This window comes from Salvelinus fontinalis, chromosome 20 (assembly GCF_029448725.1).
Source record: "Salvelinus fontinalis isolate EN_2023a chromosome 20, ASM2944872v1, whole genome shotgun sequence".
NCBI lineage: Eukaryota > Metazoa > Chordata > Actinopteri > Salmoniformes > Salmonidae > Salvelinus > Salvelinus fontinalis.
Window position 1 is genome coordinate 15,822,070 of NC_074684.1, and position 18,710 is coordinate 15,840,779.

An 18,710-nucleotide genomic window follows, 5' to 3' on the forward strand; every position below is an offset into this window, starting at 1 on the left:
AATTTCTTGGTTCTAGTCAGGATTCTAGCAGCCGTATTTAGCACTAACTGAAGTTTATTTAGTGCTTTATCCGGGTAGCCGGAAAGTAGAGCATTGCAGTAGTCTAACCTAGAAGTAACAAATGCATGGATTAATTTTTCTGCATCATTTTTGGACAGAAAATTTCTGATTTTTGCAATGTTACGTAGATGGAAAAAAGCTGTCCTTGAAACAGTCTTGATATGTTCGTCAAAAGAGAGATCAGGGTCAAGAGTAACGCTGAGGTCCTTCACAGTTTTATTTGAGACGACTTTACAACCATCAAGATGAATTGTCAGATTTAACAGAAGATCTCTTTGTTTCTTGGGACCTAGAACAAGCATCTCTGTTTTGTCCGAGTTTAAAAGTAGAAAGTTTTCAGCCATCCACTTCCTTATGTCTTAAACACAGGCTTCTAGCGAGGGCAATTTTGGGGCTTCACCATGTTTCATTGAAATGTACAGCTGTGTGTCATCCGCATAGCAGTGAAAGTTAACATTATGTTTTCGAATAACATCCCCAAGAGGTAAAATATATAGTGAAAACAATAGTGGTCCTAAAACGGAACCTTGAAGAACACCGAAATGTACAGTTGATTTGTCAGAGGACAGACCATTCACAGAGACAAACTGATATCTTTCCGACAGGTAAGATCTTAACCAGGCCAGAACTTGTCCGTGTAGACCAATTTGGGTTTCCAGTCTCTCCAAAAGAATGTGGTGATCGATGGTGTCAAAGGCAGCACTAAGGTCCAGTAGCACGAGGACAGATGCAGAGCCTCGGTCTGACGCCATTAAAAGGTCATTTACCACCTTCACAAGTGCAGTCTCAGTGCTATGATGGGGTCTAAAACCAGACTGAAGTATTTTGTGTACATTGTTTGTCTTCAGAAAGGCAGTGAGTTGCTGCGCAACAGCTTTTTCTAAAATTTTTGAGAGGAATGGAAGATTCGATATAGGCCGATAGTTTTTTATATTTTCCGGGTCAAGGTTTGGCTTTTTCAAGAGAGGCTTTATCACTGCCACTTTTAGTGAGTTTGGTACACATCCGGTGGATAGAGAGCTGTTTATTATGTTCAACATAGGAGGGCCAAGCACAGGAAGCAGCTCCTTCAGCAGTTTAGTAGGAATAGGATCCAGTATGCAGCTTGAAGGTTTAGAGGCCATGATTATTTTCATCATTGTGTCAAGAGATATAGTACTAAAACACTTAAGTGTCTCTCCCGATCCCAGGCCCTCGCAGAGCTGTGCAGATCCAGGACAGCTAAGCCCTGGAGGAATACGCAGATTCAAAGAGGAGTCCGTAATTTGCTTTCTAATGGTCATGATCTTTTCCTCAAAGAAGTTCATGAATTTATTACTGCTGAAGTGAAAGCCATCCTCTCTTGGGGAATGCTGCTTTTTAGTTAGCTTTGCAACAGTATCAAAAATAAATTTGGGATTGTTCTTATTTTCCTCGATTAAGTTGGAAAAGTAGGATGATCGAGCAGCAGTGAGGGCTCTTCGGTACTGCACGGTACTGTCTTTCCAAGCTAGTCGGAAGACTTCCAGTTTGGTGTGGCGCCATTTCCGTTCCAATTTCCTGGAAGCTTGCTTCAAAGCTCGGGTATTTTCTGTATACCAGGGAGCTAGTTTCTTATGACAAATGTTTTTCGTTTTTAGGGGTGCAACTGCATCTAGGGTATTGCGCAAGGTTAAATTGAGTTCCTCAGTTAAGTGGTTAACTGATTTTTGCCCTCTGGCGTCCTTGGGTAGGCAGAAGGAGTCTGGAAGGGCATCAAGGAATTTTTGTGTTGTCTGAGAATTTATAGCACGACTTTTGATGCTCCTTGGTTGGGGTCTGAGCAGATTATTTGTTGTGATTGCAAACGTAATAAAATGGTGGTCCGATAGTCCAGGATTATGTGGAAAAACATTAAGATCTACAACATTTATTCCATGGGACAAAACTAGGTCCAGAGTATGACTTTGGCAGTGAGTAGGTCCAGAGACATGTTGGACAAAACCCACTGAGTCGATGATGGCTCCGAAAGACTTTTGGAGTGGGTCTGTGGACTTCTCCATGTGAATATTAAAATCACCAAAAATTAGAATATGATCTGCTATGACTACAAGGTCTGATAGGAATTCAGGAAACTCAGAGAGGAACGCTGTATATGGCCCAGGAGGCCTGTAAACAGTAGCTATAAAAAGTGATTGAGTAGGCTGCATAGATTTCATGACTAGAAGCTCAAAAGACGAAAACGCCATTTTTTTTTTGTAAATTGAAATTTGCTATCGTAAATGTTAGCAACACCTCCGCCTTTGCGGGATGCACAGGGGATATGGTCACTAGTGTAACCAGGAGGTGAGGCCTCATTTAACACAGTAAATTCATCAGGCTTAAGCCATGTTTCAGTCAGACCAATCACATCAAGATTATGATCAGTGATTAGTTCATTGACTATGATTGCCTTTGAAGTGAGGGATCTAACATTAAGTAACCCTATTTTGAGATGTGAGGTATCACGATCTCTTTCAATAATGGCAGGAATGGAGGAGGTCTTTATCCTAATAAGATTGCTAAGGCGAACACCGCCATGTTTAGTTTTGCCCAACCTAGGTCGAGGCACAGACACAGTCTCAATGGGTATGGCTGAGCTGACTACACTGACTGTGCTATTGGCAGACTCCACTAAGCTGGCAGGTTGGCTAACAGCCTGCTGCCTGGCCTGCACCCTATTTCATTGTGGGGCTAGAGGAGTTAGAGCCCTATCTATGTTGGTAGATAAGATGAGAGCACCCCTCCAGCTAGGATGGAGTCCGTCACTCCTCAGCAGGTCAGGCTTGGTACTGTTTGTGGGTGAGTCCCAGAAAGAGGGCCAATTATCTACAAATTCTATCTTTTGGGAGGGGCAGAAAACAGTTTTCAACCAGCGATTGAGTGCTGAGACTCTGCTGTAGAGCTCGTCACTTCCCCTAACTGGGAGGGGGCCAGAGACAATTACTCGATGCCGACACATCTTTCTAGCTGATTTACACGCTGAAGCTATGTTGCACTTGGTGACCTCTGACTGTTTCATCCTAACATCGTTGGTGCCGACGTGGATAACAATATCTCTATACTCTCTACACTCGCCAGATTTAGCTTTAGCCAGCACCATCTTTAGATTAGCCTTAACGTCGGTAGCCCTGCCCCCTGGTAAACAGTGTATGATCGCTGGGTGATTTGTTTTAAGTCTAATACTGCGGGTAATGGAGTCGCCAATGACTAGGGTTTTCAATTTGTCAGAGCTAATGGTGGGAGCCTTCGGCGTCACAGACCCCGTAACGGGAGGAGTAGAGACAAGAGAAGACTCAGACTCAGACTCCGACTCGCTACATAATGGGGAAAACCGGTTGAAAGTTTCTGTCGGCTGAATGAGCGACACCGGTTGAGCATTCCAACAGCATTTCCCTCCAGAAGCCATGAGAAAGTTGTCCGGCTGCGGGGACTGTGCGGGGGGATTTATACTAACGTTACTATCTGTACTTACTGGTGGCACAGACGCTGTTTCTTCCTTTCCTACACTGAAATTACCCTTGCCTAACGATTGCGTCTGAAGCTGGGCTTGTAGCACAGCTATTCTCGCCGTAAGGCGATCGTTCTCCTGTATATTATGAGTACAGCGACTGCAATTAGAAGACATCATGTTAATGTTACTACTTAGCTTCGGCTGTTGAAGGTGTTGACGAACCATGTCCAGATAAAGCGTCCGGAGTGAAAAAGTTGAATGAGGGAAAAAAGTTGCGATGGAAAAACTAAAAATATAAACGGTAATTAAAAACAAAAACAAAACAAAAAACGTAAAGTTGTCAGCTAGCAAAGTAAAGTAAAGTTGGCAGCAAAACGCACAGCAACACGTCTGCAGATTCAACCTATGGAGGAGTGTGATTCTCACTCCTCCACACACTCCTCCATAGCGTCACAGCTGCAGCTGGCCTCCTACAATCCCCTTGCTGTTCATAGGTCTCACTTTTGGGAAGTGTCTGTCCAGGCGTTAATTCTATAGGACAAGCCAGAATCAACCCCTAACCCAAACATATATAGGCAATCCCTGAACATTTCCCTGGGACTTTGGCCAGAATGCAATCAAACCAATTGCCACTCAAACCATGGGGCCTAAGGGTGTATCTTTCACAATGGAGTTATTGTTAGTTATACCCAGTGCTGTAATGAATAACTTTTACTTCATGTTTTTATATAGTAAACGTATATTGGCCGGTTGACCTGTTAAAGCTTTTTCTAAGGAATACACATTAATATCATCTCAGAGGATAAATGCATCCAACGACTGAAAGGATTGGGGCCAGAGTTATCTTTTGTCTTACACAGGGGTATAATTATCTTACCTCACTTGCAAGATATGGCTGATTCCCATCCATGTGCTGACTGACAAAGAAAATAGCAATATCCTATATTGAGTCCCTATTGACTTATTAAGATATGCACATATGGGAAGTTTACATACATACATAGAGGTTTTGGGAGGTAGTATGGACCCCTGGGTGGGTATACAGAACAGGGCCTCTTTGTTTTCAGGGCTACCCCATCCTGTGGTCCCAGCAGAGCATCCATACAGGCCTGTGATCTTTACATCCTGCCAGGGGATCCGGGAGGATCTGCTCCAAGCAGAGTGAGCTGCTTTTTACACGGGCTCGGCTGGAAATTCAATTACCTCTCCTTCATAATGCCCCGGTGGTCACCTGTAAAAAAAAAGCCATGAAGAATAACATTACTTTTGAGATGGCTAAAGATAATAGTTTCGGATTGATGGTCTCAGCCCCCCTCCAGCTGTTTTGTTGAGAGTTTTGTTGACCATCAGTTTATATTATGTTGTACATGCTTATTAAAATGTAAAGGATACCATTGCATGTTTTTATTTATTTATTTATTTAACCTTTATTTAACCAGGTAGGCAAATTGAGAACACGTTCTCATTTACAATTGCGACCTGGCCAAGATAAAGCAAAGCAGTTCGACACATACAACAACACATAGTTACACATGGAGTAAAAACAAACATATAGTCAATAATACAGTGAAAAAGATAAAAGAATAAGTCTATATACAATGTGAGCAAGTGAGGTGAGATAAGGGAGGTGAAGGCAAACAGATATATGTATAAATAAATAAAAATATAAAAAGGCCATGGAGGCGAAGTGAGTACAACACAGCAAGTAAAATAAAAACTAAAAAAAACACTGGAATGGTTGGTTTGCATTGGAAGAAAGTGCAAAGTAGAGACAGAAATAATGGGGTGCAAAGGAGCAAAATAAATTAATAAATAAATACAGTAGGTAAAGAGGTAGTTGTTTGGGCTAAATTGTAGATGGGTTATGTACAGGTGCAGTAATCTATGTCTGGCGAGCAGCAGAAACAATATTTATTATCCACCAACTTCATGCTTTTCTCATGCAATGACCGTGTACTGTGTTTAATTTCTTCTCCCCCATATAACAGGTTGTATATGTATGCAGTCATTTTAGCCTTGAGGTTGTGGTACAATATGTCTTAACTTGCAATGTCACGGATCGTTTTGGACATTTCTCCCTAACAAGCTTTGCCCAAGCCATCACTTTTTTTTAATGCTTCGTTAAACCAACTGACGTCTTTGTACAAATACTGGATGGAGTACAACTTTATTTCATGGTTTTCATGTCTCTGCAAAGCACTCGGCACAAGGAAGGAACCATTCCTAAACTCTTTTCAGTACCTCCTTTCAGAGCTAAGTATGCCTCAAACCAAAAGATAGGCAAAAAAACTTGACACATTCAACTGCAGACTGGCACACCTTCCAGACGGAGTGTGTTTGCCAAAAACCTCAGGCTGATCCTGGAAAGCCTCCAGTGTGTGCGGCAGTATAACGGTAGTGACAAAGGCGAAGATAATGTCATAAGTGATTTCCCGATGGCAGTGCCAAGAAGCATTAGCAAACTCCTATATCTTCATTAATACTCAGTCATTCAGGGACATGAAAACTACATTAGGCCAACAACTAGCTCTTGCCTGCCATGATACAGATATTTCAACGCCCAGACAAGCAGACCACAGAAAATGATTACGCACTTAAGGGAGACATATTTTTTCTTTTGTAAGTGCATTGATTTCCAGTTTTCTTACATTTTCCTAATTGTGTCCCCACTTTCCCATGATGTTTCTGTTTGTAATCCTGAGTAACACATCAGGGGACGCCAACACTCTCATCTGTGGTTGCTAAAGCCAGGAAGCAAGGAGAAAAGGAAGCCACATAACTTTCTTCGCTGTCTCACACAATTCAAGAGAAAAACTGTTTCATTTCTCTTCCTGGCCTTGTAGCGAGGGTTTTCCAGGATGTTTGGGACTTTTGTCAAGTTTGTCAGTGTTGCTCAGGTTTCCAGTTTGTTTTGGCAGAAAACTATTGACCGTGACATATATGAACAGGTTTCTTCAAAGGCTCTTCCCTCTCATCTCTTTGTCTTGTCCATGCCATTCATTCCTTCTCAGAGTTCTCAGGGCAGCTAAACGAGTGGATGAATGACCCTAAGCTGGTGGAGGCATTGAGTTTGAGAGCGCTGACTGTTCGATGCTGACTGTTCCATCTGTAAGTCAACAGATCTCAGGAAACCTAGAACCCAACAGAAGCAGAAGCCACCCACACAGAGTCAGAGATCCTAGTATCAACAAAAACAAACCACGCCGTAACAGGGCTGATAAATTAAAAATTAGGGTTTTTAAATAGACTGAGATCTGATCTTTAAATTATATCTGTATCTGATCTCTGTATATGATCTGTATATCTAGATCTGTACTGTATCTGATCTCTGTATCTGATCTGTATATCTAGATCTGTACTGTATCTGATCTCTGTATCTGATCTGTATATCTAGATCTGTACTGTATCTGATCTCTGTATCTGATCTGTATATCTAGATCTGTACTGTATCTGATCTCTGTATCTGATCTGTATATCTATATCTGTACTGTATCTGTATGGTATTTCTTTGGGCAGGCTTGTGTGTTTGTGTTGTGGGAAAACAGAGGTATGAGGAATTGCAGGTCAGCCCGAGACAACTCTGACTCAATATCCAGAACATATTCTTTAAATCTCAGTAATTTACTCCCAGTGTTTCCCAATTTTTGTTTTGCAGCAAATTCCTTACGGCATGTGTATTAAGTCTGGGACATGATTAGAAACATTGGTTTTCTTCATTCGGGGGGTCACAGGTTGTTTAACCCAATGTATCGCTTGTCTAGACAGTTTTCCAGCGCTTTAGGGGTCTACACTACTATTACTACTACATTATTATGTCCTCTGAGATGCTCCTACAGCTCTCAGTCCCTGTGGTTCCACCACCATCATGACAGTGGAGACCCCCGTCGCTCTAACCTCCGGCCCTCCTACTGTACCTCACCCCTGCAGCGAGTGACAACCTCCTTCCCCTCCTTACTCATCCCTTGTTCTCTCCACCTCCCACTGCTCTTTCCGTCTCCCTCTCTTTTTACTATGGCTTCACATCTCTCCTCTCCTCTCTAATGGTGTGTTCACCCCCGCTATTCTCTTCACTCTCCTACTGACCTACACATCTGGAGAGGATTAAGAAGGGGAGGCTGTTCAACTTCCCAGACATTTTGAGGTGTAGAAAAACGAACTTTGCTTAATAAAGTGTTGGCAAAGAATAGTCACTCTACATCCAAGGTGAAATGTGCTGAATCCATTGACCTGCAATACATTTTCTTCACACAGTGTCAGCATTTATTCCACAGAGAACCTACAGGCTGATTATCATGCATAAAACCAAAACAAGGGTTGAATTGTGGCCTCCCAGGAGCATTCATGGCTGGCGGCAGGTCAATTTGTTAAATCATTTCTGCCGTTAATCCTCTTTGGAGACTACACCTGACCTGTCAGGTGAGACATTTGGAGGTAGCTGTCTTCCAAGTAGGGTACAGGTGAGACTAAGAGGTATGGAGGAGGAGGAGGAGGGGGGGGGGGGGTGAGACAGAACCCACAGGGATTTGCAGGCACCTGCCTTTTCTAGTGCGTTACAGGTGAGGAGTTTGGAGGAAAGTACACTTCCAGGTGAGATTCAGGGTTTGGGTTCTCAGGTGTTGTAGGTTTGAGGGTGAGGATTGCGTAGGAGAGACAGGACTCTCAGGTAAGGGATAGGTTAGGTGAGGAAATGTGTTAAGGGGCAGAGCCTTTTAGGGTAGGTCTGATGAGGTACTTCACTGGTGAGCGGTAGAGTCATAGTGAGGATGATGTGAGATGATGATGGGGACAACGTCTACAAATGTGAGCAGGGACACAATTCTTAGGTGAGGTTCATGGTAGAAGGAAGGAGCCAGGAATATCAGGTGATGCACAGATAAGGGGTGGATCAAGACCTTCAGGTGAGGTTTAGGTGGTAGAAACAGAAAGCCCACCTGAGATGATTTTAAGACTGAGATTACATCTGCTTATTACTTGGTCAGAGGCCTTTAAAAGCCATTTATTAGAGTGGCTTGAATTACAGCTGGGAAATCGAGGCGAAAGTGATAACCTGTGAGAAAACACTTGCAGATACACACACAGATGCAGCACAGTGGGTTTCTAGAGTGAGAGATCGACTTCCAGCTGTAAATTAACATCAGGGGGGATGTTCTGCTATGTCAGTCAGGGTGTAAACGGAACGTAATGTCACATGAAGGGAGGGTTAAAACTAAGTGCCACGTCTGCTAGGAAGCAAGAAGCACCTTTAACTTCACCTGGACTAAACGTTTTGTGGCTAACCATTTACATGTGAAATTTGATCAGTTGTGCTAAAGTAACACACAGCGTTCTCTTCATGAGGGTCTGTATTATTAGGCCTACATAATGAGGCCATTTGGTGGAGAACCTGGCTCCTGGTCTTGTGGTTACTTAGCGTAAGTCTGGATAACAGGAAACTGTCAACCTCTTGACTGGAAGAGTATACAACACATCCTCAGAGACCTGCACTCCTGTAGAAGTGATGGGGCCTCCTTTCAGGCCAAAACAGACACTCCACTCTCAGAGGACCCCTGCTCATGATGAGGAATGATGTGATGACAGTGAGATGTTGTTTGTGTACAGAAAGAAAAGAAAACCAGGCAGGTCTGAACACACCCCCCCCCCCCCCCCCCCGCATCCACATGTCAACTCACAGAGATGTGTCTTGACCTGAGACGGCTACAGACGTTTGGTGATTACAAAACAGCGCAAAGGGAGTGTGTGTGTGTTGTGTGTGTGAACAGACTGGCATGTTTTAGGTTGTTTTCACACATGGTTCATTGGCTAAAGTGCAGATCAGAGTAGAGGTCTTCACGGATCCACCTGTACCCGAATACCCAAGATCCAATGCGGGACCAAGAGTGGGTCTGGATACAGAAAAGTTAGGAGATATCTAATCAATGGAAAATGGAATTAAAATGGCAGAATTAAAAGTTAAAGGAGAACAATAGGCTACAACTCCCATAAGCCAACAGGTAGGCTGCTACTTAATATTCTGAACAGAGTTGTTATTATTTGTAACTGCAGGATGAGAAAGCCATACCAACATTAGCTAGCTTAATTAGCTTCTTCCGGTTTGAAGCAGTCAAGACAGGTACTACGTAATCATTTGATTATTTTTTAAATAAAAGCAATGATGTGTACTGAACTTGTCGCCCGTAATAAAGCGCAGTGCTTTATGATAAACTGCGTCCAATTGCTTCAACACAGTGGCAGTTGCATTCATATAGACCAGGGATGGGCAACTAAAAGTCTCAACTTGCTGTTGAGAGTTAGAATAATATAATACACAAGGTGACATTTCTAAATTTGTCGGCCAGCTATCTAAAGTTCTGGTAAGCATTGTCAAATTACCGACAGCGGTGGAGCCCATTGATCATCAGTTATCATATTAAAAACTGCAAACATTTGCCTCCCCCATATGGCAAAATGTGTAGAATTGCAGGAAATTAGCTATAAAACTGCACATTTTTCTCTCTGTCCCATGGCAAAATGAGTAGAATTGCAGGGGGTTGGATGTGAGTACACAGACCCAGAAGCCACTGCGGCCACTCATGATGAGTTCCGTTTTTTTGTAGCCACCACCCCCATCAAAGTTGCCTACCCCTTATATAAAGGATGTCACCATAATCTATAACCGGTATGAATGTCGACTGTATGATTTGTTTTCTACTATTTAATGAAAGGCATGGCCTATTCCTATAAAATAAGCCCATGTTTGTTTCTTAACTTAACTATCTCTTCAATATGCTTCCTGAAAGATATCTTCTCGCCAATCCAGATACCCAGATATTTATAAGCGGGAACACGATCAATGTGGGCACCATCCAATGTACAAATGCATAAATCATCAGATACATTTTTAAGATATTTGGAAAATAACATATACGTAGTTTTGCCTGCATTAAAATGGGCAATCAGCAGCTGCTACATCCACACACTGAACAAAAATATAAATCAACATGCAACAATTTCAAAGGCTTTACTGAGTTACAGTTCATATAAGGAAATAAGTTCATTAGGCTCTAATCTGGATCAGAAAACCAGTCAGTATCTGTGTGACCACCATTTGCCTCATGCAGCGTGACACATCTCCTTCACATAGAGTTGATCAGGCTGTTGATTGTGGCCTGTGGAATGTTGTCCCACTCTTCAATGGCTGTGTGAAGTTACTGGATATTGGCGAGAACTGGAACACGCTGTCGTATCAATCATGCTCAATGGGTGAATGGCCTGGTGAGTATGCAGGCCCTGGAAGAACTGGGACATTTTCAGCTTCTAGGAATTGTGTACAGATCTTTGCGACATGTGGCCATGCATTATCATGCTGAAACATGAGGTGATGGCGATACATGAATGGCATGACAATGGGTCTCAGGATCTCATCACGGTACCTCTGTGCATTCAAGTTGCCATCGATATAATGTAATTGTGTTCATTGTCTGTAGCTTATGCCTGCCCATACCACAACCCCACTGCCACCATGGGCCACTCTGTTCACAACGTTTGTAACGATGTTCGTCTGAGGAAGAAGGAGTAGACCAAAGCGTAGCGTGGTGCATGTTCATGATGTTTATTATAACCTGAACACTGAAACAAAAAAACAAAATTGGAACAAAACGCACCAGTTCTGTCAGGGACTCACAAAACAGAAACAGAAAACACAAAACAGAAAACAACCAACATGGAAAATGGCAACCTAAATAGGCTCCCCAATCAGAGACAACGAGAAACAGCTGTCTCTTATTGGGAACCAATTCAGGCCACCATAAACCTACAATCCCCTAGACCATTCAAAATTCCCATAGATAGACAAAACCCCTAGACAAGACAAAACAAATACAAAAACTAAACAAACCACCCTTGTCACACCCTGACCTAACCAAAAAATAAAGAAAACAAATATAACCCACCCCCCCCAAAAAAAAGGTGCGGACTCTGGCCACAAACCTAAAAAAATAGGGGAGGGTCTGGGTGGGCATCTATCCGCGGTGGCGGCTCTGGTGCGGGACGTGGACCCCGCGCCACCTTAGTCTTGTCCCACTTAGGTGACCCTTGCCGCCGACCCCAGACTGGGGACCCTTGCAGCGGGCCCCGAACAGGAGGGCAACTCTGGCGGCTCCGGACAGGAGGGAGACTCTGGCGGCTCCGGACAGGAGGGAGACTCTGGCGGGGAGACTCTGGCGGCTCCGGGCTGGAGGGAGACTCTGGCGGCTCCGGGCTGGAGGCTGTATCTGGAGGCTCCGGGCTGGAGGCCGTCTCTGGAGGTTTCGTGCCACGGATCATCACTGGAGGTTTCGTGCCACGGATCACCACTGGAGGCTTCTTGCCACGGATCATCACTGGAGGCTTCGTGCCATGGATCATCACTGGAGGCTTCGTGCCATGGATCACCACTGGAGGCTTCTTGCCATGGATCATCACTGGAGGCTTCGTGCCATGGATCATCACTGGAGTGGAGAGACACACAAGAGGCCTGGCTCTGGGAGCAGGCACAGGACTCACCAGGCTGTGGAGCCATGCAGGAGGGTTAGGGCTTAGCACAGGCACAGGACTCACCAGGCTGGGGAGACATGAAGGAGGCCTCTTCTTTAGCCGAGGCACCGGATACACTGGGCCGTGGAGGCGCACTGGCGGTCTCAATCGCAGAGCTAGCACAACTCGTCCTGGCTGGATACCCCCTGTAGCCCAGCAAGTGCGGGGAGCTGGAAGAGGCCGCACTGGGCTGTGCTGGCGAACCGGGGACACCGTGCGTAGGGCTGGTGCAGGATAACTCAGGCCGAGGAGATGCACTGGAGGTCTGGAGAGCAGGGCTGGCACACTCCGTCCTGGCTCGATGCCCACTCTAGCCCGGCCGATGCGAGGAGCTGGGATATAGCGCACCGGGCTAAGAACGCGTACTGGAGACACCGTGCGCTCCACCACATAACACGGTGCCTGACCCTAACCCTGACCCTAAAATATAACTAAAGTCGGGGTGTGACAATGTTGACATCAGCAAACCACTCGCCCACATGACATCATACGTCTGCCATCTGCCCAGTACAGTTGAAACCAGGATTCATCCATGAAGAGCAGCCTTCTCCAGCGTGCCAGTGGCCATCAAAGGTGAGCATTTGCCCACTGAAGTCGGTTACGACGCAGAACTGCAGTCAAGTCAAGATCCTGGTGAGGACGACGAGCATGCAGATGTGCTTCCTTGAGACTGTTTCTGACAGTTTGTGCAGAAATTCTTCGGTTGTGCCAAACCCATCACCTGTCCGGGTGGCTGGTCTCAGACAATCCTGCAGGTGAAGAAGCCAGATGTGGAGGGCTGGCGTGGTTACACATGGTCTGCGGTTGTGAGGCCGGTTGTTCGGACTGCCAAATTCTCTAAAATGACATTGGAAGCAGCATAAAGTAGAGAAATTAACATTCAGTTCTCTGGCAACAGCTCTAGTGGACATTCCTGCAGACAGCATGCCAATTGCACGCTCCCACAAAACTTGAGACATCTGTGACATTGTGTTGTGTGACAAAACTGCACATTTTAGAGTGGCCTTTTATTGTCCCCAGCACAAGGTGTACCTGTGTAATTATCATGATGTTTAATCAGCTTCTTGATATGCCACACCTGTCAGGTGGATGGATTATCTTGGCAAAGAAGAAATGCTCACTAACACGGATGTTAACAGATTTTGGAGAAATACGTTTTTTGTGCGTATGGAAAATTTCAGGGCTCTTTTATTTTAGCTCATGAAACATGGGACCAACACCTTATATGTTGAATTTATATTTGTGTTCAATATATGTACCCATTGATTCTTGAAGAATATTACCTATAAATGCCTCATGAGTTTAGTTCAACTGTCATACCCCATCAGAACCCAAACTATATGCTTATTTTACTCCAAAGTGTGTAAACAAAGTAAGTGTTAACACTGTATAGCAAAAAAAAAAAACATGGTTAAAACTATAATTGTGATGTCATGGATGGTCATTCATAGCTCTCTTTGAAATTGAGTAGTTACATTCCTCCATCCCCATCCCCCCGCTTTATACCGAAACAGTAGCGGGGAGATGCTTTGTTATTGTTTCAACTGCGGCTGCCACTTTAAGTACCCATCAGACCAACAAGGGCTTTCTGCGAAGCAAAAAGGCAGATTGTAGCTCAGAGAGAACCTTGTCAACAGAAGAGGAAACAGAATACACAACAGTATCATCTGCATACAAGTGGAGGTTACAATTTCCTACAGACAAACCACTGTTGTTTACATAGACAGTAAAAAGTACAGGGCCCAAAATCGACCCCTGTGGGAAACCCTTAGTAATATCAAGAAAACCTGACTTAACTCCATCAAAAGAAACACATTGTGTCCTGTCTGTCAGGTAGTTTTCAAACCAAATGCAGGCTGCCTGACCCAGGCCAATTTCAGGCAGTCTACGAATTAATAATGAATGGTCAACAGTGTCGAGAGCCTATAAAAGGGCAGCACAATGTTGCCTTTTGTTCATGCAATTTACAATGTTTACCATTTAACACCAAAGAAGTAGCAGAAGTAGTGCTGTGACCTGGCAGAAAACAGACTTGTGGACACTGAGATTTCATTTTGAACCTAGAAAAGAGTGAGTGAGTGTTGATTAAAGATTCAAACATTTTCGCTAGGCAAGACAGTTTAGAGATCGAGCCATAATTATTCATGTCAGAGGGGTCACCACCTTTGTGGAGAGGGAGCACCTGGCCCTAGGGGTAGTACCCGAGATAATTGTCAGGTAAAAAATATGTGTCAATGATTCCACAATTAGGGGAGCAGAAAGCTGCAACAAGGATCAAGCAAATCAGCCCCAGTGGAGTTTTTTAACATCAATCTTAAGTAGGGCGTCGAGCACATCTCAAGTAGAGAGTTGTTGAAATTAAAACAAGAAGTTGAACTTGATGGTGTCACGCCCTAATCTGTTTCACCTGTCCTTGTGATTGTCTCCACCCCCTCCAGGTGTCGTTTCTTTTCCCCAGTGTATTTATCCCTGTGTTTCCTGTCTCTCCGTGCCAGTTCATCTTGTATGTTTCCAAGTCAACCAGCGGTTTTCCTGTTCTCCTGCTTTTTGCATTCTTCTTTTTCTAGTCCTCCCTGTTTTGACCCTTGCCTGTTTCTGGACTTTGTCCCTGCCTGCCTTGTCCACGAGCCTGTCTGCCACTCTGTACCTCCTGGACTCTGATCTGGTTTTGACCTTTTGCCTGTCCACGACCATTCTCTTGCCTACCCCGTTGGCTTAATAAACATTGTAAGACTCCAACCATCTGCTTCCTGTATCTGCATTTGGGTCTCAGCTTGTGCCTTGATAGATGGACCTTCCATCATGCCAGTTAAAGGCTTTGAGAGGGAAGAGCAGTCGATTGACTGACCAGGGTCTAAACAAACATTTATTTCAAATAAAAGCTCTGCAGAGGTAAATGTTGATTAAAAGCACAACTTGCTTAGGCAGGGAGGGAGATGATCCACACTTCAGTGCATTAACTGTTATCCAAAATGTAGACCGATCTCCCACATAGTTTGAGATAGATGTACAATATCATGATTTAATGTAGCTTTTTTAATTGAGGAGGTGCAGCTATTTCTCAATTGCCTGAAGCTGCAGTGTCAGTTTTTCAACCTTATTCCCCATAAATTATACAGGGAAATTACTATGTATTGCTGTCCATACAATAGACACCTGAGTTACCTCATGACACAGAAATATTAGTAATGCCTTATTTTGGGTTTCAGTTTAATTGACATTGCTTTCATTATGCATTCATTCCAAGTTATTTATGGGCAATGGTTAACTTATTGGGTTTACCAAAAAGGTAAGTAAATGTCTTGTGTATGGGGGGGAAATACTGAAACACTACTTTTGGGAATTGGAACAGATTATTAAAAAGTGGACACTGCTATTGAATCAAATCATAGTCCATTTAAAGCAGACACAAGAACCACTTCTCTGGTGTGGACCTGATTTCTAAAAAACATTTTCACAATGAGGACGAAAAAAAACAAGAGTTGACAATCTCATTTCAGACTAACCAGATGGGAAAATGGCATACTGTAAATCCCTGGTTTAAGACATTGGCTGTGGCCAAAGTGCTCACTGGTGATTGAGTGATTGGGCCTGCCTCATGTACCTTCCTCACAGATCAGAATTTTGACAACTGCAGTGTTAAATGTAACACTTTCTTAATGTGTATATGTGACCCACCAAAATAGTGTTAAGCTAACACTTTTCAAAGTGTTGATTAACTAAAACCCCAATGTTGGGTCCCTAACACCATGGGTGTTACAAATTCCAACTCATTAACACATTAGAGCTGATGCTGTTACACTTGGTGTTACAGTAGCTCGCTTTTGGGTGCTACTGAGGGTATAAAACCTTATATGCATATTGATTTCCCAGGGTGCCTTTCTGTGTTTGCTAGTGACAGACATCATTATTGCTTTCAGTCCTATATCCAACTGCCTAAGTGAATATTTTATCATAAAAATATTATTACAATACCATACTTCGACAGCCTAGTTTTACCCTAACATAGTGGTCTGAAACTCCTGGTTTGCAGGCCACATCGGCCAGCCATATTATGCTGGCTTTCCACGTGTTATATAATTCCTATTGGAATCCAGCCAGAGTTAGGATATCCAACAGCTGGAACTTTGAAAATCACCTGCAATCTGCAGTTAGAATGACTGCCAAGGTAGGAAGATTGATAAATCTAAACCTAAACCATCTAAACTGGAACTATCTAAACTTAGTCCATCCACTTACAGATTGGTTTAATTTATAAAAATGTATGTTATTAATCTTTGTGTAGTATACGACCAATTATTCAATCAATGTGCATGCAAAAACGTAGATATTGAAACAAACTATTCTAAAAAGCAACTTCTAACAAAGCAGACTAGGAAGTAAGATGAAACTCCTTCCTTGTCTTTTTCAAGCTGAAAGATTTCACGGAAATGATCTCAACACGAGTAGCATGTCGAGTAACAACCCCAACCACCTGATTAACACTTCATTTATTCACCACAGGCGGCATCAGTTTCAAACCAACTGGTGTTAACCTCACTAGAATCAACACTCAGATATAACGCTCACACTTTTTACCTGAACACCGAGATTTTAACAGCCGCAAACGTTCTTTGCTGACAGAAATGTCTCTGGGTTCGGAGACTGGAGTTGTTTATATCCCTCTCACTGTTCTTAGAATCCCATGAAGTGTGCCATCAAATATTTAACTTCGGTCAAACTTTATTTGGATAGTCCGGAAAGTCCATCTGTAGAGCATCTACAGATGGTCATACAAACTATCTGTTGATAAGCAACTGTTTGCTAAAGTTAGGGTTAGGTTTAGAATAAGGGTTAGAGTTAGGATTAGGTTAAGGGTTAAGTTTAGAGTTAGGATCAGGCTTAACGTTAGGGTTAGGGCTAGGGTTAGTAGAGAGTTAGTTGAAATGTTACTGATAGTCGCATCTACAGATGGTCTATCCAAATAAAGTGTTACCTTAACTTGTTGAACCGTGTTTGTGTTTTGTTGTTTTGGTGTGTGGGTGAGTATGATTGTGGTTGTATACAAGCGAGGTTAATAGTCAAGGTTTGGCAATTGTGCTCCTGGCTGAAGGATGTGGGACACAGAAATGTCACAATGGCTGAACAGTACTATTAATGAGACCTGTCTTGACCAACACTCTGGCACCAACCAGCTATTTCTGTACCCTGTCACACACACACACACACACACACACACACACAAACACACACACACACACACACACACACACACACACACACACACACACACACACACACACACACACACACACACACACACACACACACACACACACACACACACACACACACACACACACACACCATTCCAGTGTGTGTCCCGTGTCAGCCAGGCTTTATTGATGGCAGAGTCACCTATGCAGTGTGCTGGCCAGGTGGTCTCAGGATGGGACAGACAGCTGCCTCACTCTATTTTAGTTCAATATCAAAATAGCTGGCCTAATATGGCCATGAGACAGTGCTGTGTGTGTTATTCACACACACACACACACACACACACACACACACACACACACACACACACACACACACACACACACACACACACACACACACACACACACACACACACACACACACACACACACACACACACACACACAATCAGACAGGCAGGCAGACATTTAATCAGACAGACAGACACAAAGTTAGTAGGCAGCATGGACCCGTTGACCCCTCTGGTGTTTCATCTTGTTCCTGCTGGGCTGTCAGTCTGACAGGCTGAGGTTGAGCTTGGCTGGACAGGGTCTCCCCCGACACACTCACCAGTCAACATAGGTTCACCCATCACTATTAGGAGTGCTGTGTTGGGGGGGGGATTGAAAGTATCCTATTTCTGTGCACTTTTGTGTGTGTTTATTTGTGTGCATGTATGAGTGATTGTGTATGTGCGTGTCAGAATTTCTAACTGTCCTGGTATGTATTGGCAAGCATACTATATGTATTAGTGATTGCATTCGTGCATACATCTGCCAGTGAAAGCATTTTTAGATATGTGCATGTATGTGAATGTATTCGAGCTATGTGTATGTGACGTTTGTGTGTGTGTGTGTGTGTGTGCGTGCGGTGTGTGTTTGTGTGTGTGTGTTTTGGCCTGTGCAGCCTAGGGCTGGGCGATTCCCGATATATATATACATTTTGTAAATGTTTTTTCTAAATAAGCTTTGTTGTACAATTAAAGGTCAAATACAGTGCATTTAAACAGTCAGAAATAATATAAGGAATTCAGAGTGATGAATATATTCCTTCCACAACCATAAGACCCACTAATCATTCATCATTTAAGTTGTACCTGCTTTTTTTGCAGCAATCACTGATCTGGCTTTCAGGTCTGTCTACAAAAATGCCCTTTTTGTCACAAATGTAACCAGAGCCATGCATAATGCACATTCACTAATAACGTAGCAGGCATTATAGAAGAGGAACATAGGTCTCATAAACAATCTCTCGAGCACAAGCCCACGTTCTAGTGAGTAGCCAGATAATATTTATATTTCAAGTTTATCCAACTTGGATCTAGGTATAATTTCACAAGCTCTGAATCCAGCTGACAAGGTAGAACAGTTGAATTGTTATGAACACACCCTTCTGTCCGTCTCCAACTGTT

At 43.4% G+C, this 18,710-nt stretch overlaps 1 protein-coding gene across 1 annotated transcript in view; it reads right to left on the minus strand.

Moving 5' to 3' along the window:
• Positions 1-2,733: 2,733 nt before the first annotated feature.
• Positions 2,734-18,710, minus strand: part of LOC129817378 (uncharacterized) — a 76,863-nt gene continuing 60,886 nt past the window's right edge. Inside the window, exons 2-3 of the mRNA XM_055872539.1 lie at positions 4,512-4,742; positions 2,734-3,797 (exon numbers count right to left, since the gene is read on the minus strand). Coding sequence (XP_055728514.1) covers positions 2,741-3,736 — 996 coding nt within the window. The 5' untranslated portion in view covers positions 3,737-3,797; positions 4,512-4,742 and the 3' untranslated portion in view covers positions 2,734-2,740. The remainder of the gene's footprint in view (positions 3,798-4,511; positions 4,743-18,710) is intronic.